The sequence below is a fragment of the Thunnus thynnus genome, chromosome 4, assembly GCF_963924715.1.
Source record: "Thunnus thynnus chromosome 4, fThuThy2.1, whole genome shotgun sequence".
Taxonomy (NCBI): Eukaryota; Metazoa; Chordata; class Actinopteri; order Scombriformes; family Scombridae; genus Thunnus; species Thunnus thynnus.
This window is the reverse complement of record NC_089520.1, coordinates 3,736,457-3,760,960: the sequence shown is the minus strand read 5'-3', so window position 1 is coordinate 3,760,960 and position 24,504 is coordinate 3,736,457. Positions and strand designations below refer to the sequence as shown.

The following is a 24,504-nucleotide window of genomic DNA, read 5'->3' as shown; positions in this document are numbered from 1 at the left end:
GAAGCATAATAACATCCTCTTTGAAGAAGCTGCTAATTAGCTTTTTTCACTGTGATGATCTTCATGCTTCCAGCATGTTTACAATAGAAGGAATCCTCTTCTAGACTCAACATTAGTTTAGTTTTGGTTAGTCATACTGTATTTTGGCTTTGAAGAGCTTACAAAAGTATTTCTGAACAACTATTATGTGTATGTTTTTCTCATTATTTTTCTTCCCTGAGCTCTGCGGCTTTAAAAAAAAGTTGAAGTAGAACAGACTGAAAGTTGTTTGCTGTGAATGTTTTTCTGCACTCACGTGGCAGAGGCTGCTCCGCATCATCTGGAACTGATCTATCAGCTTCTTGTGCAGGGGACGCATTTCTGGGTGCACCAGCTTCTCGTGCACCGCCAGGCCGACTCCTAGAATGTGAACCTGTGGGAAACCAACGAAACATCACTGAATATTTTTAGTGTGTAGAGAGAGTGGACGTCCTAGTGCGACTATTAGGTCAAACTTTCCTCATTGACCAACACTTGATGAGAAACTGTATCTTTTTATCAATTATCAACTATTGGCTGGATTTTCATGAACTTCACTGTTGATATTGGTCTCGACAGGATGAATCCTAATAATTTGGTGACTGCCCTGAGTTCTTCTGTAGAGCCACAAACAGGCCATACAATCAAAATCTAATAGCATGTAATTGTCTCAGCACATTCATGCTTCTAAAGGGATAAAAACCTTCACAATCAAAAGCCACAATGCCAAGAAACTGAATACCTCCCTGATTAACTGACTAAGTTTCTCTGGTGCAAGGTAGAGTCAATTTAATGTGGCGATTAAAAACAAACAAACAAACAAAAAAGGATCACCGACAGCATAATATAGATGTAAAGAATCCACTTCAGTGTTTGACATGAGAATCAGTCAGACTAAGGAACAGGCCAAAGGATAAAAATCTCATATTAAGAGGTTTATGAGACAGATTTGTCTTATCTGATTATTTAGGGGACGTTAGTCAGCTGTCCATAAACGAAACATCAATGAAAGGCTTCTAATTTCTTGTAAATGAGAATACACTTAGGGCCTTTAAATAATATCTCACCTGCTCCTGCATGAGATCTTTGAGCTGTGTGATCTTCTCTGTGTCTTCAGGGTGGCTGGTGATGTAGTCTTTGTCAAAGAAAGCCTGATCACCAAGAAAAAAAACATCATTATAAGCTATTATCACTAATGAATGTTATTTTCTTATGCAACTACCTGAACAGTGATGGCAGGTGAATTTTCATAATAACCTGAGGCTATATTGAGCCTTGTTAGAGCACAGAACGTCCCTGTTTTAACAGATATGCAAACTACCAGTGAAGAGAAGCAGGAAGAAGATTTCACCCTAACTCACCTCTTTACCCAGCACCCGACGGATGAATGCATCAGTTACCTTCATGCTAAAACTATCTGTAATGTCATTTGATTAGAAGATCATGTTGGATTGTTTGTGATGCACACAGAAGTTTGAGCAAAATATTTTATATGCGTGTATATAAACTATGATTCTATGTATCTGTGACTGTGTTTGTAAGTTGATGTGCATTAAAATCATTATACAGCATTAACTGGTTTATTGCTTTTATAAAAGCAAAAAGTCAAAAAGGTTTTCACACTCTGACAGACGTCTCAGAAATCTCTTTGCCTCTATGTTTCTGTAATTTAATAAAAGAGATTTCTGGGACATCTTTCTGTGTGTGAAAGCTTTTTTGAATTTTAATTTGTTCCCTTGCACCTGACAAGTACCTGGAACGCAGCTTTTTTTGAAAATTAATTCTATAGAAGGACATACAAATTAATGATGTAACATGTCATTATCATAAATAACCTGAGAAAAAAAACAGATGAGTCTCGTATGTTAAGTTATGCATACAAAATAAAAACAAACAATAACTTCCATCTGGAAGGAAAATGCTTTTAGCAGAAGCAACACTGAATCTCCATTAGCATATTAATATTCAAATGAACAACAATACAAGTTTACATTTTCAGGTTTTTTACACTTGCTTGAAATGTGGTGAAGCCTCATGGGGACTGACTAAATGTTTTTAAAGATCCTTCCAGACATGTTTTAAGATGCATATAAAATCTCTACTTTGAATAATAATTTGTGCTTTTTCCCCACCAAAAGTTCAATTATCTTGTTAAAATCCTTAAAATTACATCTCCTTCTTCTCTCTCGTATTGGACCAGGATGAGCTCAGATTAACTTTCCACTTTGAGCAGAAAACAGCCTTCTAGTGTCAAACTCTGCACATTACAACTGTGGGAACAAGAGGAAAAAACTATTTTTGAGTGGAGAGGGACTTTAACGCTTTTTGGCTGACCTCTTGGTATCTGGCGATGCCTCCGTTAACGGCGGCGTCGATGACTCCGTTCAGGGTCATGCTGAGCAGGTTGATGTTGCCGTGCAGCTGCTTGTGTTGGTATTGGCTGATCAGAGTCCGCAGCTCTTGGTTCTTATTCTCCACCACAGCGATGGCGTTTTCTAACGGACTCACCTCGACCTGAGTGAGAGATGAGGGAGTCAAAGTGAGAGATACAGACATAAATGGGTGGACGGACGTATAAAGAAAGATACATTGAGATTTCCTGTTTGCAGATACAGAGCCTATCACTGCTCAGCTAACTACCCAGTTATATCTCTGCTCAACACTAACTGCTGTTGCTGGAACATCAAACACTACCAAACATTGAGTGTTCAGGACATATGAAGACTTTCATTCATTGGTAGAGTAGGTTACTAGAGATTGGTGATAGAGATCAGAAAATGAGGGCTGCAACTATTGATTTTTATTATCAGTTAATCTGCCAATTATTAAGTTGTTGATTTAAGTTGTTTGGTCCATAAAATTCTGTTTCCCAAAGCAACAGTTGGCAACTAAACGATTAATTGACTTATCTTTGCAGCTCTACACATTTCTACGACATTGTTTCTTTCACTCACCAGTTCTCTCTTCTCCACTTCAAACCAGCGTGAAATACCAGGCAGAGGGTGAGTGAGGATCAGAGTCGTCCTCTCTATCCAAAGACTCTGAAACACATCACACAGAAACCAGTGAGACAGACTGTCCAGAATCTACAAGGTGACACGTTTAATCCCAACATCAGCATCACTGAGGTCATTCTGATGTACAGGTACAATAATCATTCAATTCAATCATTATAAATTACACTGTAATGTGCTGTTCAGGTCATGTTTAATAGGAATTCAGCAATGTTTAATGATTGTTGTTTTTAATTTTGGTCTTTTGGAGTCGTTTCAAACATCATAATGAATTGGACAGAAGTTATTATTTACATTTCTATCCAATATTATGAGATGTTGATCATAGCTTAAGTTTAGTCAAACCAGTAGAAACTGGAACCAGCTGTGAGGATGAGTTTAGTCTGAACATCTCAGATAATTCAGGCATCCCTGTTCAGGACAGACCTTCATGTAAAGGGGGGTATTACTTGAGACACCAGTACAACACAAAAGCACCATTATGAAGCAGGATCCAACTTCTCCTGTAGAAAAACATTTTCTAGAACCAGCACACTTTCAGGGCATTAAGACAGTGAGTTGCAATGAGTGAGGTGGCTTCTATTGGATCTACTGCTTTTGAAAGTGAAGCATTTTGGATACACAAATTAAACACACTATTGCCACATAGACTGAATGAAGACTTGAAGTGTTTCCTTACAAGCTGAGTTTAACTGTTATTATTTAGCTTTGTTACAGTTTGTTGGAAATTAAATCAGAATTAGATTTTTTGTTTGTTTTGATTTAACCACAAGATGGTGCTACAATCTGTAAAGCAAAGACAGGTAACAGGTAACAGGTGATGCTGACGATGGTTTGATTACTGAATGATGTATTTATCCTAAAGGATGTCTTGTGTGATGTTTGAAAATTCATAAAAGGTGGTTTTCAACCCATTATTCCTGTTTAGCTCCTGATGAAGCTGAAACCTTGGCCTTTGATTCAGCACAATGCTGTTTGAACAAAGAAGTTGATATAACAAGCAAGTCTGTGTGCAGTCCTCATTTTTTTGTCATTTAAGTTTTTATTCATTTTCACAGTTTAACAGTACAAAAATACAGATCGAGTAAATGTGACACATTCAAATAAAGGGGAAAAAAAACAGATACAACAGACAAACACACAGCGGTCCTGAGTTTGAACGTCTCACCCACCTTGAACTCATTATCTCGGTCTTTGGGTCCTTTGTGGAAGGGCCGGTCGTAACGGAAACGGCGAACGTTGTTGACGCGGTAGAAGCTCTTGATACGGTCGGGGACTCGGTCCATCTGAAGGACGGTGACGCTGTCTGGTACCGGTGTTACTGCGTAAATCTGGAGGTCTGAGCCGAGAAGGAGGTCAAAGAACTAACTGAATAAATGTGATACACCATGCACTGGCACTGTAATGAGACTAATGTAGTGGTGTTTAGAAGAGATGCCACAGAATAATTAGCTTATGAACATGTGAGTCCTGTATTAATATTAAAATGAATCACATGTAACACACACACACACACACATCAATGTAAAGTGCTTCCTCTTTTGCTGAAGGATACACTGTGCGTCACACTGCAGAATGGCCTCATCCGGCTGATTGGGATGCTGCATTGCAATGGCCTGTGGGAATTCTCCCAGCATCCTTTGCTGGAAGGCCTCGAGCCTTTCATAGTCATGGCCGCGACAGACAAACTCTTTATTCTGGTGATGATAAATCAAAACCAAACAAAAGAGGATAAAAGAGATCAGAGTTTTAATGAAAATCACTTTAATAGTCTGATTATTTATAGTTAAATACATACAAATGTATTTCCTGAACACAATGTTTATATCTACTCTTATATAAAAGCAGAGATACTATAGTTTACATTTCTTTGCAGTAACCAGCAAACTAGTGAGCCATCTTTAAGGCTTTTATCTGTTGTATTAATGACAGTTACTTTTATGATAAATTGTTGATGTTATACTTGAATTGGTAAACATTCAAGAATACTGTGAAACAAATCTAAAAGATAAAGGTGTGACTCACTCTGAGGAAGAAGGGGAACTTCCTGCCGTAGAAGCCGACCCTGAAGAACTCCGGCTCCAGACGCTGCTGCTCCATGATGTTGTCATAATATGCTGCCTCCATTTTCTACACACACAGGCCACACAGGGAAGATGATGAGGAGGATAAAGTCATATTTACTATACCTTTCATTACTAAATTCTAAAATTATGTTCATTATTTGTATGTTTGTTTATTTGTTTCGCTGTCGGTTTATATGTAAACAGTGAAATAGAGAACTATAAAATTACTACAGGTGCCAGTGAGGGACAAATAAAGACACTACTAGTTTATTTCTTGTTTTTAGATCATTCTATATGGACCCTAAATAATGAGTTTCAGAATATCATGAAATATTTTTGGCATCTATGGTAACTGAGAATGCTGATAGAAGTGATATGAAAGTTGTGTAACAGTGTGCCAGATTTAGTAGTGATGTGGTTTCTGAGTCATGATATGAAACCACAGTTTGAGTGTGATGCAGCTCACCCGTATCCAGCTGAGACTCTGATAGTCATAGAGAGATTCATACTGAAAGGCCAACTCCCTGCACAGAGGAATACCATACTCCCAACACTGGAGGACACACACACACACACACACACACACACACACACACACACACACACACACACACACACACACACACACACACACACACAAACACACACACACACACACACACACAAACTTTTTTAGTATGGTTTTAAGCAAAAATGGTGTTCATGATGTTCACTACACTTATCTTTCTCTCTTCCCTAATCTTGTTGGAGTAGTGAATGAACAGCTATGAGTGTGTGTGTGTGTGTGTGTTTATACCAGAGTCACAGAAGATGTTCCAGATTAGACGGCAGACGTCCATTAAAATCATGTAATATGACCTCACATTAAACTGGCAGATAATAAAGTACCACAAGCGCAGATCCATACAACAGTTTAGACACAGTTCCAAATCACTGTTCAAGGTGGATTAAACTGAAGGTAACCATAGCAACAGTGCCTCTGCTTCATGCTATTTTACCAAATAATCCACTAGTGAAAAAGACATAGGGTTCACAATTTTTAAGTCTGTCTTAGAACAATAGTCAGCTGCTCATATGAACATTAAAACACAAACAGCTGCACAAAGAAGGAATTTTGATCTACTTAAGACTTGATTTGTCTACCTCAGTCTGCCGAAGCTTCATATTAGCTTCAGATAAACTGTGGAACACATTTTTGCAGAGAACGAGGACAAAGTGGATTTTGTCTCCCATCACTTGAAAAGCCATGAAAAACTTTTCATGGTTAGTATGAGCAGGAGGAACGATTACAGCATGCAAAACCTGTTTCAATGTTCATATCGGCACCTGGCTGTTGATTGAGACAAGCTTGAAAAACAGACTACAAACAAAATGTAAAAAATGGATGACAGCTTTTCTTCTTGCCTGTTATCAGCGGCTTGATAACACACTGAGGCGTCCTGACATAGAGAGCAGAGTTGACTTGTTTTGTATTGCAGCGTTCTTCGCCTCCACTGTGTCAGTTATTTCATATATCAGGACTCAACATGTATTATCTTACTTGATCATTTAGTGGATGAATCCTAACGTGTGTGTTGAGTGGGTGTGTATGTGGGATCCCTTACCTTGCCTTTGTTGAAGTAGTGGATGACCTTGCGGCAGAGCCCCTCCTTGCGATGCCACTCTGTCTGAGCGGGATAATGCAGGAACTCTTTTAGAGGCCGCTCGTCCCAGTGCAGCAGCTCCCAGTATAACAGCAGAGTGAACGCAGCCTCTGTGGAAAAACAACCCAGGTACAATAGGACAGCAGTCATACCTCTTTCACACAGTGTATGTATGTGTGTGTATGTGTTTGTGTGCTGTACCAGTGTAGTTCTCCGCCTGTAGATGCATATCACACAGCTTATGGATGTAGCGGATGTACATCTCCTCCTTGTTGATCTCGGACTTGTAGAAGTTCTAAAAAGATACAAACAAACTTACAACGTGTCTACACAGGAGGCGTAGCGTAGCAGCAGCTTCAATTCTCCATCCGTGGGTCTATACAGGATGCATTCAGGCACAGTGCTGACAGTGTAACACTGTAGTTACGTGTTTAAATGGAAGAAAACACTCTTGAAGTGTATAAATTGCTGTTACATGCCCAGTGTAGACAGATTTATTGATTAAGATAGAAGTATATCCGTTCAATCAGATGTGCATGAGTCTGAAACACCCCGTGTAGACACGCCTTTAGACACGACATGTTTACACATACAAAACTTCTCAATCCAAAGTCAATTTCTACTTATATGTTATGTCAGTTTTGATCCAAACCTACAATAGTATTTGGTTCACTGGTCATATACTGTGCTAAATACTAAAGGTTTTGCATTTGTGACAGTGGTTGGCTGAATAAGACATAAATCTTACCAGGAGGTTAACAGTGCAGCCAATCTTCTTGTTCTCTGTCTCATCTCCCTTCATACAGTCCCTAAAGACAAGATGGACCAAGTTAATGAACAACAATAAAAAGCTGAAGTCCGCCTCTCTCCTTATGAGCCTCTGTTCCACCTGTGATTGTAACTCAGTGGGTTTTCTTACAGATGCTGAAACATGTTCCTGGACTTTGTTGTTGATATTTCAAGCTTATACTGTACTGGACAATAAAAGTTTAAGCAGAAAAAACAACATTTCCCATGAGTCAAAGTCTAATGTAGATGTTGATGTAAACAAAATGCTGCTCAACATGTCAACAGACAGACAGCTATCCTGGACAAATACTAGATAATAATTTATGTACTACAAATACAAACACATGTATGTTACCGGTAGTCCAGCAGTCGTTCCATCAGCCGTGTAACCGAGGTAACGAAGGAGATCCCCGTCTCTCTCCACGTCTCCTGCTCGATCTTCTCCAACAAACTTCAAAGAAAACAGACAAAAATGAGTCACAAATGTCACAACCCTGCGATCTATGCAGAAACCAGAACAGAAATGTAATTGCTGGAGCCTCGATCATTTACATAATCTGGTTGCTGTTTTCCTTAACAGTTATCTTAAACGTGTGAAGACGCAATATTTTTGTCAGACAGCAGAAAAATAATGAGGCTTCATGTCAAAGAGCCCCAGAAAATAGCTGGTTAGAAGAAAACCAGAGAGTAAACCTGAGTTAGTAAGTTCAAATGGTAGCAAATGTGGTTTTCTTGGTTATTTGGATTCATCCTTTAAAGTATCTCGTTAACTAAAATATGAATAATGTATTTTAACAAAGGAGTGATGGTCTGTTCATTAGCAAGAACTGATTGTTGAAAACAAAGTTACAACCAGCATGTATCACTTAATCTTTAATCAATCAAAGAACAAATCAATCAGTCTATCTGAAAACTCTGGTTGTTTTTATGAGTTTTCATAACTACAATGTGTGAAGTGATAAAGACTTTGGTTTTTTGACTCTTCAAGGTAGGTTAACTGAGACATAATTGCAGGTTTTACAGACTCACGCCACCACATCAGTAAAATATCAGCCCTTCTGTCTCCTTATGAGTTAGTGATGTCATACCTGGGGTAGGGCCCAAACAGCTGGGTTCTAGTCCCGCAGCACAGAGCAAAGCAAACACACAACAGCAGCGTTAGAGCAGAAAAACTGAGAGTTAATCTTTGTTACCAAAGACAGAACAGAACAGAAGGATTCACACTGGTTATAAATCAGACCGAGACAAGAAGAGTTAGAAGCAGAGACGAAGAGAAAGAAGAGCTGCTTACAGCAAGCCGAAGAGTTCTCTGTAGTTCTCGTCACCTTTCCCTTCAGAAACCAAACTGTCCAGCTTGTCAATCAGCTCAGCCTCCACCTGCATGCATGCACACACACACACACACACACACGCACGCACGCACGCACGCACGCACGCACGCACGCACACACACACACACACACACACACACACACACACACACACACACACACACACACACACACACAAAAAGAAATACTGTAAGTGCTGTTTGTTTTAAGGTTGTTGTTGCTCCCAGGTGTGTGTGTTTGTGTACCTGTTTGAAGTTTCCGTTCTTGCGTTGCTCCCAGTCCATCATGTCGTGGAAGATTGGGATCATGATGTTTCGTACCTCCACCTGAGGGACCAGCGTCACTCCCAGGAACGGACCGATCATACCGGGGATGAAATGGATCTTATTCTCACCTGCAACAATCACACATGTATCAACTCATCTTTAGTCAACCAGTAAATCAATTAGTGTGTGTGTAAATTAGCCATATCAGGAAAGATTAAGAGGATTAAAGATCTTATGCTTCAGATTTTAGAACGAAGAAGAATGAAAAAGACATTTCTTTGTACAGACGTTAATCAAAGAGAACTGAGACTTTAACATTGCAGCTACTGAAGTAATGTAAACTAAACTCATCTCTTTGGTGAGGTGTAGAGAAAATCTTACCCAGGTTCTGCCACATGCTGAAGAGTTCATAGGTCATCATCACTCTCATGTCACCATACCTGCAGATGAAAGATAAAGTAACAAGTTGAACCACTAACATTACTAATACTCTCTGGATCATAGTGCAGTCTTTCACTGTCAGGAAACAGCTCCTCTGTTTCCTTTTATAAATAAGTAAATCTACTACAGTGGTTTATTTTTACATTATTGATGTTTAAATGACTGTTGTGTAGTCGACTTCCTGACAAATTTTAAAATAAGTTTTCTTTGCTAATTGTTTGAATACAGATAAATACTGAAGAGGAAAATTAACTAGCAGATGATCAATAATTCAGAAACAGGTGTCTTGTCTTGCTGTTTTTATTGTATCTTTCCACCGCTGCACTTTTCCTTCCCTACATCCTCTCAAACATCACAGTCCCACAAGATTTTGCTTTTTCAATCCAAGTCACGACTTTTAAATTCATATCGACCTAATATGCCTAATTTTCAGTATTACGGAGATGTAGAGAAGCTGGAGGAACTTCTAACGCCTGAGGTAGTTTAATAGTTTAGTATCAGGGGCTCCCTCCTTCCTGGAACTATTTGGTGGAAAAGGCCTGATAAAGAGGGAAATGAGCTTTCCTGGAGTAAAGAAGTGTTCCTGCAGGATTGATAAAGTAGGTCGCCAAGTTTGTAGCGCTGCTGTACTTCAAAGAGGAAAACAGCTTCTTTCAACTTCTGACTCTCAGCATTTTAGCTGCCGACGACACACAACATTGAGAATGACACTGATGAAAAAGATGCTGGCAGCCAAGTCTGTATGATGGTGTGTGTGTGTGTGTGTGTGTGTGTGTGTGTGTGTGTGTGTGTATGCAGTGCTACGCAAACAAGCACGGAAAAACTATATGTGTGTGCCTTTATGTGTGTAATGTTGTCTGCACTTTGTAAGTAGTAGTGAGAGAGAAAGTGTATCTGTTTTTCAACTGTGTGGTTTCTTCTCTTCCTGTATGTCTGCTGGTGTTGGTGTGTGTGTGTGTGTGTGTGTGTGTCCTTACTTGTCCAAGACCTTCTTCCTCTTCACAGGACTCAGGTTTTCTAGCTGTAAGCTGGGCTGGTTGATGTACAACACCGCCAGACTGAAGTAGGAGTTCCAGACCTGCTCACACACAAACAAACAAACAAACAAACACACAGGTTCCACTTCCTGAGGTTACATTTGTCTTTACTCTTTTTGTTCAGAGCGCTCAGCTGGTTCTCCGACAGTCCCTGCTCTTCCTGCTGCTGAGTGACCGCCAGCGGCCTGCGGCCTTCTCTGACAGAAGTTCAAATGGTTTTCATTCTCAGCGGTGGATTCACTGCTATTAGTTTCAGTGTTATGTGGTTCAGAGTGAGGACATGCTTTAAGCTTTTTGTCATTGAAAGTGACTAAAGAGCAATTATGTGAAAGAAATATTCAACATTACATTCAAATAGCATCTGGATAGCAGGTATTTTCTGTCCAAGAGAAAAGAATAAAAAACAGAAAAACTTTTCTTTTGAACTCAGTGGAGAGAGAAACTGGTGGTTAGGCTCACATCCCAGTTACCATGATGACTCCCAGTTTGAACAGACAAAGTTTGTAGGTTTGTGCGTGAATGAAAGTGTGTCAGTTAAAGTCCACAAACCTTAAAGTCAAAGTCGGCTTCTATAAAGTTCTTGTGCAGAGCGGGAGACAGGTACTGAGCTGTGGTCAGGATGATGCTGCAGGGAGGAAACACACACAGACAGTTGTTGATAGTCTGAGTTTGTCTTATTCAATCCAGCTTGAGTCTGTGATGTATGCTAAACACTGTTACACAAACACTAACATCTGTACAAACACCGTCAAAGCTCTCTGTGTAGGAGTTAATTGTGTCTTACTTGCTGGTGAGGAGCCTCATGACGTTCCAGTCGCGGGGGAAAATACTGAGCTTCATCAGATTCCTAAACACACACAGAATCTTCAACAAGAACTCCTGAAGAGAGGGGACGAGAGGAGAAGATGGAGGAGTATAAGTGTTAACTTCTCTTAAACAACCTCCACAAAAACTGCCATCAACTTATGGCAAAACTAGGAATTTGGGCAAAATTGTTGTTTTCCTTTCGCCTGTATATGACTATACCTCTGCAATTACACCATTAAACCTTTCTTCAAATCACCGGATACAAAACTTGCTTTTTCATTTACTCATTTATCTAAAGTTTGTCATGTTGTGGACAACAGCTTCCTTTACCTTGAGCTCCTCCTTGCTCTGAAAGTTTTCCATCAGGCGTTGGAAGTGGATATCTGTCATCTGGCGGAGGAGGGACAGGAGGCAGGACACATACTCTCCCTGCCAATAGGAACCCAGGGATAGGCATGTGAGCCAATCACACGGAAGCATTGAGTGAACAATCAGAGATGATGACAGCAGGATGAGATATGTAACAATAAGGCTCTTTCCCAAACCGATCTCTACTCGTTAACCTTTCACTACAGAGAGTCACTCTGAATGAAGTCACCAGCGGGAAATGATTCATTCAGGTCAACATAGTCGCCATCATCCAACATGAACAGAAAACATCACTCACCACAGGTACTGATAGATGGCAGCTGATGCGTTACTCTACTGTATGTTATGTAATGTTTAACTGTAAATGTACAACATCTCCACGACAGTCAACGTATGATATAATGATACATTCATTTTAGAACTGATTCAAGTATATGTGGGTAGCAGAAAAAACAAATACATCTAGGACAAAATCATCAATACAAGGAAGGCATCGTATGGAAAGTGTAGCTATAGGTTTATGCAGATGGAACTTAAATTTTTGATCTTTGCTTTCTTATCTGGTACTCACGCTTCCAGTTAATGGTAGTGCAGTCAACACTGGTTTAGACTCATTTTGGATGGTTTTATTTGCTACTTCCTCTCCACACTAACTGGTTTGGGATTCCCCTTAATAAACTGAAACCTCCATTCAGAATGTAAAAGTGGAGGTGGAGTAAGTGTGTAGGGGCCAGATTGGGACTGAGCCAAAGATGAAAGATGTGAAATGTGAATGAAAGATGGTGAATAGTCATATAACAATCACAATAACATCATTACTGAAATGTATGAAATATGCAAACTATACCTGACAAAAACTACTTATTCTCAGAGGAAGTATATATACACAGTTACATGACACGTCTACAATATGACTCAGATACATACTGTTCTTCTCCAGGGATAAATATTACAAAGATTGGATGCAAGGAACAACAAAACAATACTTTTAATAAGAATTAATTAATGTGTCCAGGCATGCAGAAAGAGAGGAGGATGAAGAGAAGGAAGAAGATGAACACTAAGTAGTGTCCAATGAGAGAAATAACAGATGTGAGGAGGAGATGTGCTGGCAGACAGGATGGATGAAGGAATGGATTAGGGGAGGGCAATAGGTACAAAATTAATAATGTGATAATTATCACAACATTAGCCTGATGTTGACAAGTTAACTACATTCACTATATGAAATATTCAAATATTAAGTTTTACACTCTTAATCTCAATGAGTCAAATAGTTTGGAAGTGTTTTCCTGGAATAAAATCATATTGTGCTGCTTATTATTTCAGATCTCAAACTGTGACATATTTGGGCAAAATTTAAGTTGTCATATGGGGATTTTACAATATGACAATATAAAGGAGCGATAAAAACAGACATTCAAATATTGCCCAGCCCTGGGAGGGATAGAGGGAGGTGGGAGGTGAAGTAGTAGTAGTCGTATTGTTAGTTACTAACAGTGATCTCCGCGGTGCACTGCGGACAGCGTTGACCCCTTACCGCCTCCTGCGATTGGCTCTTGCTCATGATTGACAGCAGAGTCTGCAGCAGGACGTCCAATAGGGACTCCACCATCATCTCCACCTCCTCCTGCACTGATGTATCCTGGAGGGAGACATGAGAGAAAAAGGGGAGTGAAGGGAATGGTGTGGAAAGGAATGGTGCAAAGGTCAAAAGGAGGAAGAACAGGCTGAATGCCACGAAAAGAACCAATTTGACCAAATTCTGTAAGATCATCAGGTACTTTTACATTGTGGGTTGTAACAAACATTTAACGATGAATCATGCATTTTGTGGGATTAAGGAAGTATATGAATCTTCTACTGCTTAACAGCCAACTGAAAAATCCCGTGTTTTATTTGTGTATATGTGTGTGTGTGTGTGTGTGTGTGTGTGTGTGTGTGTGTGTGTGTGTGTGTGTGTGTGTGTGTGTGTGTGTTAAGTGTGTGTTACCAGTGAGCTGGTCTTGATAATAGAGAATATAGAGCTGAGTATTCCAGAGCAGATAAGCAGCTCTTTCTGCTGCCTCAGATGAAGATGGATGTGATGCAGGACCACAGGAAGCAGGATCCTTCGAGACTCTGAGGGCAGAAATGTGCACACGTGCACACACACACACACACACACAGACATGAAAAGACATTTATTAGCGGTTTTTACAGTTTTGATGCTGGTAATGTCAGAATCTGGGCTCTGTGGCAGACAAGTCGTAACTGGTTAACCTAAAAAATAAACAAAACTTACAAGAGTGATAATTTGTGTTTAAGGTTTAAGGACGGACGCAAAGATTCAGGAAGTACATCACAATAGTCACAATAGTTTTAAATATAATCTACCAGACATAATATGACATCACATTTGACAATGTGGAGCAGTAATAATATCAGTGGTTTTCTTCAATGAAATAATCAGCAAGGCCAAAAATGACATTATCTACTACGGTTAGTTGAGTAGATTAATTAGATGTGTTGATGTTTTTACTGGAATCTTTACCGGGGAAAGAGAAGAGCCTGCTGTCCACGGTTCGGGCTATGGACTGCAGCTTGACCACATCCATGGATTGTCCGATATGCACCGTGGACGGCATGCTGCCCAGAGTGCCGCGCACAAACTCTGCCACTTCTTGGACTGTAAACATCTGCAGCAGCTCATCAAAGATCGCTGGGAAAGAGTTTAACAGAGCGGCCTGAGGAAGAGGAAGGAGAGACGAAGGTGAGTGACAAAGTGAGTATTCACAGAGGAGGGCAGAGGTGAAAAAGAAAGTTAAAGGGAGAGAGAGGGAGAGAGAGAGAGAGAGAGAGAGAGAGAGAGAGAGAGAGAGAGAGAGAGATTGGGTTGCAGATTAATAATGTAAGTTTCTGAGTTAGCAGTGGAAAGAAATGTGAGCATGCCCTCATTCTGTAATACAGAGCAGATGTGAGTCATGGTGAAAATGGTGAAAAGCTGAAATTCCAAAATGCTGATCCTTTCTATTACACATTGGTGTGCACTGGCCCAGACAGTCAGTAACACTATAATGGTGTATTTGACTGCAGGCTGTTTTTTCATATGATTTTCAAGCCAAGCATCCGGTATCAAGTATATTCTCTGCTATTTTTGGACATTCTGCATTTTGCAATTCAGCTATTCACCACGCTGTAAGACAGTTGAAAGGCACACAAGAGAGTGAATACGGAGAAAACCCCAAGTTAATTCATTGAAAAAGACAAAATCTTGAGAAACAGGAAAAAGTTAAATAGAAAAAAACACAAGAATTTGCAGAGAAAGGTGAGAGATAGAGCTTCCAGCGGTCATCGGCTGGTTTCAGAGACACAGAACAGTACAGGATGATGCCGCAGATGAGATTTGAGAATTTTAGTGCTTAAAGAAAATAGTTTTACAGTAGTTGGAGGGTTACAGTATGTGATGTAACACAACTGTGGTGGTTTGAAAGGTGGTGAACATCCAGGACCAGATTCACCAAAAGACTCTTTCCGGGGCTTTCTCTGCTTCTTCTTGCAGCTTAATTTAGGCTAATAAACAGCTACATTTCCATCTTATTGATGACAGAATTGATTTGGATCAAGTTTTGGCACAAACAAGTTCATAAAGAAGAAGAAATGTTCCCTTTCATTATCATTTTCATGTGCAAATAGCATGTTCCATGTAAAAAAAAAAGAATCATGTCTGTCAGCTCTGCGTCCTTTATGGATCAGACCTGTCTGACATGAATTTCAGGGTCTTGATTAAAACCTTTTGACTCTCTGGAACATTTCCTGCATCTTGGATTAGGATTAGTGAATTGGGAAACCTTCACAAAACTTCACCTAAAAATAAATATCATGTAATGCATGTATCCATGACATCAGGTCATGATTATGATTTTGTCATTTTGGTGAAGCCAGTTCACTGTGAAGGTTTTAGTAGCTCTCTGCCTCACAACAAGAGAAGAAGAAGCAGATAAAAACGGATGTGAACAACTTATTTAATTATTTTTTTTAATGTGAATGAGCATCCACTCTTCAGGGTTTGATGTGAGTCTATGAATAATGACTTTGACTGTAACAGAACACAGAGTCGCTGGTTTTTTGGGGAAATGAATCAAAAAAGTTCTGAATCAGGTGTGTTTACGGTTAGAAGACTATGATATTGGAATCAATCAACAGAGGTGTGATGAAGCAGTCGGTGCAGGACGTGTCAGGAATGTGTGCTTGTGTATGTGACAGCAGTCAGGGTGTGTGTGTGTGTGTGTGTGTGTGTGTGAGGTTAGGCTCACAAACAACTGAACAGGTGAATTAGCAGTCTGGGCTTCACACAAGGAACAGGGTGTTGTGGTTTTCATCCAGACGTCTACTTACTGACAGTGGAGACGGCCGCAGAGCGTTGGAGCTCCAGGCCTGAGTGCAGTTGCTTTGCCCGCTGCCAGGAACCTGTCCTGGGGCAGGGGGCTGGGCTTGGCCCGGGGCTAGAGTTAAAGGAGCGGTAGGCCCAGCGCCAGTACCTGGGACCTGATTTGGGCCTGGACAAGGCTGTGAGCCCTGTGGTGTGTGGGTGTGGAGGAAAGAGGCCCAGGAGGAATAACAGGGACCCAAAGGATGGAGCAAAGAATTGTGGGAGAATGAAAGAGACGGTGAGGGAAGGAAGCAAGGTATGGTCCGAGGTAAAGGTAAAAAGAGGTACATAAAGGAGATAAAGTCAGATTAAAGCAACTAAAAGGAGATGGGAAAAAAGCTAAGGAAGAAAATGATCTAAACTATAAGCAAATATAAATAAATTATGGGATTAGCTGTTATAAAAGCAAATAAAAGTCTCATCTAAACTACAAAGACACAACAAGCTGCAGTTTCATTTCAGCTGTGAAAAAAGGACATTACTTAGCACATCAAAAATATATAAGTTTGACATTTGACGCTTCTCTAAAAAGAAAAATAGAACAATTAACGCAAAGTCCTAAAAGCAAAACATTTGGAAGAATCTGTAGAACCCATGTTATGTATGTGTGTGTGTGTGTGTGTGTGTGTGTGTGTGTGTGTGTGTGTGTGTGTGTGTGTGTGTGTGTGTGTGTGTGTGTGTGTGTGTCCTCACCTGTGTGAAGATGAGGGTCTCTGAGTTGCGGCTGTCCAGGCTGAGGACGAAGCGGATCGACTGAAAGAGTTCCTGGATGCTGGTGCGAAACTGCTCCTCCTCCATACCGCAAGTGGCCCGAGAGTAAAGGATGCGAGACTGGACGATAAACTTAAACAGGTATTCCAGGGCCTGAGAGAACACGTTTGAGGAGGGAGAAGAGGGCGTCAGAATCAGAGAGAGAGACATTATGAAACATCATGGATCATGAAAAGTTACAGAATTATATAGAAAAAACAAATAATCCATTATAGAGAAGAGACAGTAGTCTCTGTGTGTAGTGTTTACATTTCATCAAACAAAAATATAAGACGTTAGACTTTTAAAAATGTCTATTAAGGCCTTTACAAAAATGTTGATTTATGCCAATTTGTATAATTATTTGAATATGCCGAGATAGATACATTTGATATTTATATTGTGCTTTACAGGATAAACCAGTAAATGAAAATGGAGCAGAAAGAGCAAGATGGCAGTGTCACATCTGGATCTTTTACTTCTAAAAGGATGAATAAGTGCATAGTTTATGGAAGAAGGAGACAGAAAGATACAGGATAAAACTCTGTGGACATGGACTCAGACAGGCTTGTGAACGATGAATAAAAACTCAGATATGAACCCACAGCTGCAGTATGTGTCAAAACTATCCTCAATAATTCACACTGTCCACTTTTACACGACAGTGTGACCCATTTGAGACAGATGTTTGAGTCTGATAAATATTTGAATGTACTGACCAGCTTTTGTCTGCTAAATGTGGTACATTCTGTACATCTGCTTGAGATGGTACATCTATTCTAAGCTCTGCCCACAATACTGATGATGATGGTGAATATATGCTGACTGAGCGAGGACGTTCAGTGGAAAGTATTACAGTGGTGTAAACGTGTAAAAGGGATGATACAGACATAGTACATATGTTTTAAACTCACAATATGTAATTTCAGCCACTAGGGGTCTCAATCAAAACAATAACAAAAGACGGAATGTGATGACGGTGTGAAGTAGCAAGGGATCATGGGAGTTGTTGTCTTCGTTGTTAAATAACCAGCTTCCCCGGGATAGGATTACTCCAGTGTTAATCATTTGGGATGTTTTAGCTGCAGAGGTCTCCTCCTCTCCAGAATAAACAGACCCGGAGATTACAGGTAAAAACACTGAATAAAGCTGTTTCACCTTAAAAATCAGTGTTTGTCCTACCATGTACAGCGACGACCGGACGTCCGGTACGGGCTGTTAGCCGAGCTGCTGCTAACGTTTGTCCAGTTTATTTCTCTGATAACTTAAGATCCAGACGTCCAATGACTAAAATCCTTCTTCCGGCTAAAAGATATAGTTAAAAACAACCTAAATTTATCATGAAAATGTGGCTTAAAACTGAATAAAAGTCCATTTATAACAGTTTCTGTGGAACAACCACAATGCTGATGTATTATCTTGTATGTGTGTAAGTTACTCTTTGGTAGACGCCATTGTAGCGGACAAACACAGCGCCGCCGTGTGCATCTTGTGCGTGTTTACTCTTTGGTAGAGGAGGTATGACGCCATCGACAGGCGACCAAATGAAACGGTCCGTTACTTTGATTAAATGACAGATTTCTCTGGGTTTGAAAATTGTTGGAAACATTTGGGATAATGTAAGTACACAACTCAACAACATATATAACATAGGTCTAGTTGTTTTTAGACATTTTAATGTGGAATAATTACATATTATACCTTTAAAGTGTAGCATTAACTAGTCATTCCATGATTAGGCAATAGCTGAACACTTGTATAGCTTCCCTTTATAACTGCTCTTGTTACTGTTGTTTCGAGAGTGTTAAACTCTCCAGTCAGATCATGAGCAACAACTTGCTCTGGCTCTTAGTCACTGGAGTTTTTGCTGCGACACTTGATTTCGTGTGAATTCTTACCCTCATTGCTTCCTGTATGTGGTCCTGTCTGACCACCTCAGCAGAGCGGTCCATGTACCACTTCAAACAGCGGATCAGCTCTCTGAAAACAACAAACATTAAACACTGCATTTAAACCTGCAATATTAAATCATGACATCTGACAATGTGCACACAGTGTTGTTTTCCTTATATAGAGAAGCTGGTCTCAAGAGAGGACCACTTCTCATATTATTTCTATTATATTACTGTTTCCTGTCAACTGGCAGGGTACCACACATGTATCAGACAGATCAGGAAAAACTTTGGTCATAAGTGAATGGGGGGAGGGGGGGTATTTATAGTAATGTTGTGATTTATGTGCATGTAAATGTATCTGATAGAATAAATACTTTGACATATCAGGACTGTTGGAAGAATTAGGAAAATGAAATTGATGGATGGAAAATGCCGTTCTGAAAACAATGATGTCACACATTCACTCCCACTCACACACACATACAATCATGCTCAACACACATTTGCATATTTTTATTGAGAGTGAACTGTGTTAGAGTGTACTGTAGTTTGTCAGTGCATTGACTAGTGAACCAGCCTGTGAGGTTACAGTCAGAGTGTGAGTTATTAAAGGGAAACACTCACTTGTAGGCCAGAGCACCAGCAAAGTGCTTCTGGATATACGTGTCCATCACCGGCCTGAAGTGGTAGTATTTACTGTCCCTGAGTAGGTTTATGATGAACACCTGAGAGAGAGACACCAACATCATAATGAGTTGAAATACTTAAAGCCTTACATGTACATAAAATTGTCTTTTTCTTCGCCTTGATCAGATTGTGCATGTGTGTGTCAGATGATTTTCTACAAACTTGATCAAGTGTGATCTTGTCCTGAGATCATCCACTTTTAATTTCTGATGTATTTTTAATTGTTGCTAAAACATAAATCCCTGTCTGACTGCCTGAGTTTCTATTTTCTATTTGTTTTCTATTATGCTTGACATAAAATAGACTGACACTGACAGTGAGTCATGTCAGACTGTTCTTTGCAGTGTTTTTATACTCAGGCTCACTGAGTCTCTCACAAAGTAGACAGATGTGAATATTCTGCTTTTTTTTTTTAACACATACTTACCAGTGACTGAAACACCAGTGGTCCATATTTGTCGGTGTTGTCATCCAAGATGGAGAATAAGGTGTCCAGAATGTCTTGGAGAAACTGTCACATACATATAGAGATGGTTACGGTAACATTTGGTCTGTTGTTAAACTTGCATTGAAGTACTTTTGCATTTATCAGGGATGACTTGTCAGGTGAAGAATGGCTTGTAAGAAAGGAATGCTGTAAGTGAGCAGGTGTTGGAGCTCAGGGTCTTGCTGAGGGACATCTCATGTGGTTGTCAAAGGATTTAACCTGTGACCTGTTAGTTACAGGCCAGTTGCTCGAACCACTGGGTCACCTTGCCTCTTTAGTTTTTTATGCACACTGCATATCAAGATTAAGAGAAGACTCTGCGGGGTGACTGCCTGATACAATGAGTGACTCATAACTGAAGGATTACAAACACAATGCAAGCAAAACCATGTTTCCTGTTGTCCTTTGAATGAGGCACTGAGCCCACACTCCCTGTACAGGAAATACTGTACACATTTAAAATGTGAATAGAAGTTGCTTGATTATTAATTATTTCAAACATACAAATGATTCTTTCTCAAAAATGACTTTGGATCTTTTTAATAAGCTAAAATAAGAAAATGTTTTACTTTCATCAGATGGCACATTTATCTTTTATGTGATAAAAAGTGGAAAAACAAACTATTTCATGTGTTATCTTTACAAGGTTAAACGTAACAACAATATTCCCATACATGTCTTCAAATCAGTGGCACAGTTAACACGAGGGTTTTGGTGCTCTGACAGAAACATCAAGGAGTGAAACAAATAATCAGCGACCACAGACCAATTAAAACAGAATGATGTGACCTGCTAATTGTCTCATACCTCAGATGTTGTTAAAAAGCTGCCAGGGAACACAGGAGGTACAGAACATTATTACCTGGCAGCACACATCACACTACCACCTGTGATGCCTCTGAGGAGGGCAGTAGTGCTACAGCACAGACTGACAGTGTAAATGATTGACGTTAAGTCCACTAGTCTGTCAGGGAAGGAACAGTTCACACAGATGTTTTCTCTTTAAGACCAGCGTGTCGACGTGCTGATGCTGCAGTTGCACATTCACTGTGACTATTGAGAGAATGATACCATGATAGTGTTCAAGTGAAGAAAGCGTCTGTAGTAAGAATACATACAGTAACACCACAAAGGAAATAACTGACTATATTCTATTTTGTTACAGACTGAGAGATTTTTGTTCAACTAAACCTCACCTTCACGATCTCCTCTCCACTGACGTGTCGTAGCCGGCCAAGGATGTCCATGACCCGGTCAGGATGGGCTTTCCACTTAAGCAGAGCCAGAAGGTCCACTGGAAGACAACAGCAATGTCAACTATCAGACACAAACTGAAATGGTGTATGACACCATGAAAGTTCTAGTCAGGCCTTCTACAGTTCATTAACAACACCAGGGTCCATCACACAAAAAGGATTAATGAATAAATACATGGTGACACAATAACAGTATGTTAAGGGTTTCCTGTTCTTTTCAGGAAGGTTTAAAATTAAGTCGCGTATGATTAAGACTAAGATTAATCTGTATCACTGAAGTGTGTTTTTAAGCCTATATTTACATTATCTATGACTGTTCTGCATGGTAGGTCCCATGCTTGAATAAAAAGAAGGCTCTAAGTTATATCGCGACACTCCAACACTGGCTGAGTCTGGAGAGTATTATGCTGGATAATGTTGGATCAGCTGTGTACCGTTCTGAGTGAGTTTGGTGGAAGAGAGCTGTGTGGAGATCCAGAATGTCTCCTTGGTGCTGCGCTGGAAGATGAGGCTGGAGGGGATGCTGGGACAGCTGTTGAAGTCTTCTTTACAACAGGGCAGGCCCAGGTAGAGTGCGTGGTTACTGAAGGTTGTGTTCTCATCACACTGAGGCCAAGAGAAGTCAGGAAGTCAGGAAGAGGAGGAAAAAGAGTGGTAAATGGTACCATTAAAGATTTAAAAGCCATCTTTTACTCTATTCCAACATGTAACATCTGAAACACAACTGCTAACATTGTACAGTAGCACATTTTTGGTGCATAAATGCCCCCAAACTTTTAATCTATATTGAAAAACAAAATAAATATCTGGAAGACATTTGGCTTCCTGACAACTGGGAGAACCAATACTGACTGCAATAGAAAGGCGGACAGTACAGCATTAATGCAAGAGTCATTTCTTACCTTGTAAACGTAGAGTTCATGACTTTCATCAGAAAGAGTAGTTCCATCCTCCCTCATTAGAGGAGTGAAGGAAAAGCCAAACAGCTTCTTCTCTCCTTTGTCCTTTGCTGTAGATTTAAAGAGAGAGAGAGAGACAGAGAGAGAGAGAGAGAGAGAGAGAGAGAGAGAGAGAGAGAGAGAGAGAGAGAGAGAGAGAGAAAGGAGACAGAGAGACAGAGGAAGTTCAGAGTAAAGCAAAATTTCTCCTGGCTTTGCTTTGATTTCCTGACTTGGTAAATAAAGTTGATAATAACGACAAGGAAGCAAGTTTAGAAAATGTGAAAATGGATGATAATTTAAAGTTTTATCATAACAAATATGTAATATTCATTTTTTCCGTCAACATTTGACTCTGTGAACATGAAAAAGACAAAGTAGTTTACAGCAAACCCATTCATGTTTTTGGTCAGTAAGCCCTGCTACAAGTATGCTTAAGTTCACTTTGGAGGAAAAATTTGCTGGTATGTGAACACAGTCAGTCTCTTTTACGCTGGAGTCAAGCATAAAAAGTGAAAATTGCATCCATCTAACTCTGACATAATTAATTTATAGGCTATGTGCCACCTCTATGCTATTTTTTAAAAATTCTCTCTAAACATGTTAAATAATCATTTGATAACACTTCTGTAATTAAAAAAAAACAATTAAACACCATTACTAACCCTACTAGTGATACTCAGGTACTCACTGGAGCAGTGTCTGAACTCAAAGCGCAGGTGGGATCCTCTGAAACGGTCGATGGGAATCGGCAGTTTGATCACCTCACTCCATCGAGGGCTGTTGTTATGGTAGAGCACGAAGGAGCGGTGCTCTGGCACGTTGGGCTCACCTGAACCCAGACTGATGCAGTCCTGCAGTGGGAGGTGGAGTGTGTGAGCAAAAACAGGGAGATGACTTAAACAAGATTCAATCTAAACCAGATTTAAATAAGCACTCTCTTAAGATATTGAAACAAAAAAAAAGATAACACTTCTCCCTGGAACTTCTTTGTATAAGATCATGTAAATCAAAGTTTAACTTTATTTAAAGTTCAGAATCCATTCCCTTCTCTCACCATCATATTTTGGACAGTAAAGCATAACAAGGTCTACAGTGTCTTGATCACAAAATTCACATTTTCCCATATTATGTTTTCCTGTTTTAAACTATGCAGTTTAATCTTGTATGATTAAAACCTAGCGCAGATATTATTGTTTCCTCTCTCGGGGTTCTTTCCGTGCTTCGTCATACCTACTTTCAATTTTTATACAAACTTCCTATTGTCTCCACTGCTGCTTAGGTATTTGGAGAAATGCCTCATCATTTCCGTTTCAAAAAATTTCGCCACAGGCGCTGTGCCTCAGTCACCGGGCAGAATACTCGTGTAAACCACAGATGTATTACATCCAATACAAACACCTCCCTGGCCAGTCACGTCACCGCCACGTGACTTTGGTCACGTCGGGACTGGCCAGAACCTGGAAGTTGTGGGCGTGTGGCGCAGGATTTTGAAACATCGTGCACATACCGGCTTTATAACACTACGAGATCTTGACAACTATGAACCAACTCGTGTTTTTCTCTCTTCGCACGCTGCTTGCAGTATCGTTGGGCGATGGAAACGGTAAGAAAGCACATTCTCTGATTCTCTTCTGATAAGTGTGTGAAGCCGTAACACTACCCACCGAGGAAACACCGTTTGTCTTTTTTCGTGCGATTAATTTGCACGTCAGCATATTTTTTTTCTAACATACAGCGTATAAATGCGTCATCTTTTAACTCTATAAACGCGTCGATAAATCCAGTGTCAGCAAGAGAAGCAGGACCAGCAGTTTGTCTAAACACTTGTTGAACAAGCAGAACTTTCGAGAAAAGGAAGCGCCTTCATTCCCACCGGTGTTTCGGTTTAACGAGTGACATTGTTCATGTTTGGCCGAGTTTCTTTTTTAATAAGTTGTCAGTACATTCAGTACATAGTAATCTGTGTTTTTCTAAGTTAACTGTTTAACTTACGCGAGTGAAACTGAGTGCTGAGTTAGAAGCATTGACCTTGTTATTAGCAGCAGAGGGGGGGGGGTCCCAGATTCATAAAAGGTGATTTTTGCAGATAATTAAATAAATATACTTCTGGAATGACTACTTTTGCGACACTTTTAAAGGGATATTAAAATGTACAGTATATATTTTAAACAAACTCCTGACTAAGGTTGGTTCAAACACTGCTACATGACAGTTAATTACATACAAAGGAATTAAATGTATTTCAGTAATTTCTCCTCACATGTTAACCAGGCCAACTCTTACCTAGCCTTCTGAC

At 39.9% G+C, this 24,504-nt stretch overlaps 1 protein-coding gene across 13 annotated transcripts in view; it reads right to left on the bottom strand.

The window, feature by feature from the left end:
- LOC137180918 (dedicator of cytokinesis protein 3-like) overlaps positions 1 to 24,504 on the bottom strand; it is a 213,562-nt gene that overhangs the window by 12,537 nt on the left and 176,521 nt on the right. For 8 of the 13 annotated variants that reach the window (XM_067586223.1, XM_067586211.1, XM_067586218.1 and 5 more), the window contains 32 exons: positions 22,897 to 23,059; positions 22,170 to 22,276; positions 21,702 to 21,873; positions 21,208 to 21,305; positions 19,952 to 20,035; positions 19,462 to 19,562; positions 18,841 to 18,922; positions 16,886 to 17,056; positions 16,159 to 16,338; positions 14,315 to 14,507; positions 13,775 to 13,902; positions 13,280 to 13,426; positions 11,743 to 11,841; positions 11,390 to 11,484; positions 11,155 to 11,230; positions 10,546 to 10,646; positions 9,509 to 9,567; positions 9,107 to 9,255; positions 8,822 to 8,907; positions 8,619 to 8,645; positions 7,886 to 7,981; positions 7,490 to 7,550; positions 6,943 to 7,036; positions 6,703 to 6,851; positions 5,565 to 5,651; positions 5,058 to 5,162; positions 4,588 to 4,729; positions 4,205 to 4,371; positions 2,973 to 3,059; positions 2,353 to 2,532; positions 1,086 to 1,169; positions 296 to 412 (listed from right to left, as the gene is read on the bottom strand). In XM_067586223.1, the coding sequence (XP_067442324.1) occupies positions 296 to 412; positions 1,086 to 1,169; positions 2,353 to 2,532; positions 2,973 to 3,059; positions 4,205 to 4,371; positions 4,588 to 4,729; positions 5,058 to 5,162; positions 5,565 to 5,651; positions 6,703 to 6,851; positions 6,943 to 7,036; positions 7,490 to 7,550; positions 7,886 to 7,981; positions 8,619 to 8,645; positions 8,822 to 8,907; positions 9,107 to 9,255; positions 9,509 to 9,567; positions 10,546 to 10,646; positions 11,155 to 11,230; positions 11,390 to 11,484; positions 11,743 to 11,841; positions 13,280 to 13,426; positions 13,775 to 13,902; positions 14,315 to 14,507; positions 16,159 to 16,338; positions 16,886 to 17,056; positions 18,841 to 18,922; positions 19,462 to 19,562; positions 19,952 to 20,035; positions 21,208 to 21,305; positions 21,702 to 21,873; positions 22,170 to 22,276; positions 22,897 to 23,059 (3,687 nt within the window). The remainder of the gene's footprint in view (positions 1 to 295; positions 413 to 1,085; positions 1,170 to 2,352; positions 2,533 to 2,972; positions 3,060 to 4,204; positions 4,372 to 4,587; positions 4,730 to 5,057; positions 5,163 to 5,564; positions 5,652 to 6,702; positions 6,852 to 6,942; positions 7,037 to 7,489; positions 7,551 to 7,885; positions 7,982 to 8,618; positions 8,646 to 8,821; positions 8,908 to 9,106; positions 9,256 to 9,508; positions 9,568 to 10,545; positions 10,647 to 11,154; positions 11,231 to 11,389; positions 11,485 to 11,742; positions 11,842 to 13,279; positions 13,427 to 13,774; positions 13,903 to 14,314; positions 14,508 to 16,158; positions 16,339 to 16,885; positions 17,057 to 18,840; positions 18,923 to 19,461; positions 19,563 to 19,951; positions 20,036 to 21,207; positions 21,306 to 21,701; positions 21,874 to 22,169; positions 22,277 to 22,896; positions 23,060 to 24,504) is intronic. The other 5 variants (XM_067586220.1, XM_067586221.1, XM_067586217.1 and 2 more) reach the window with 4 other exon arrangements.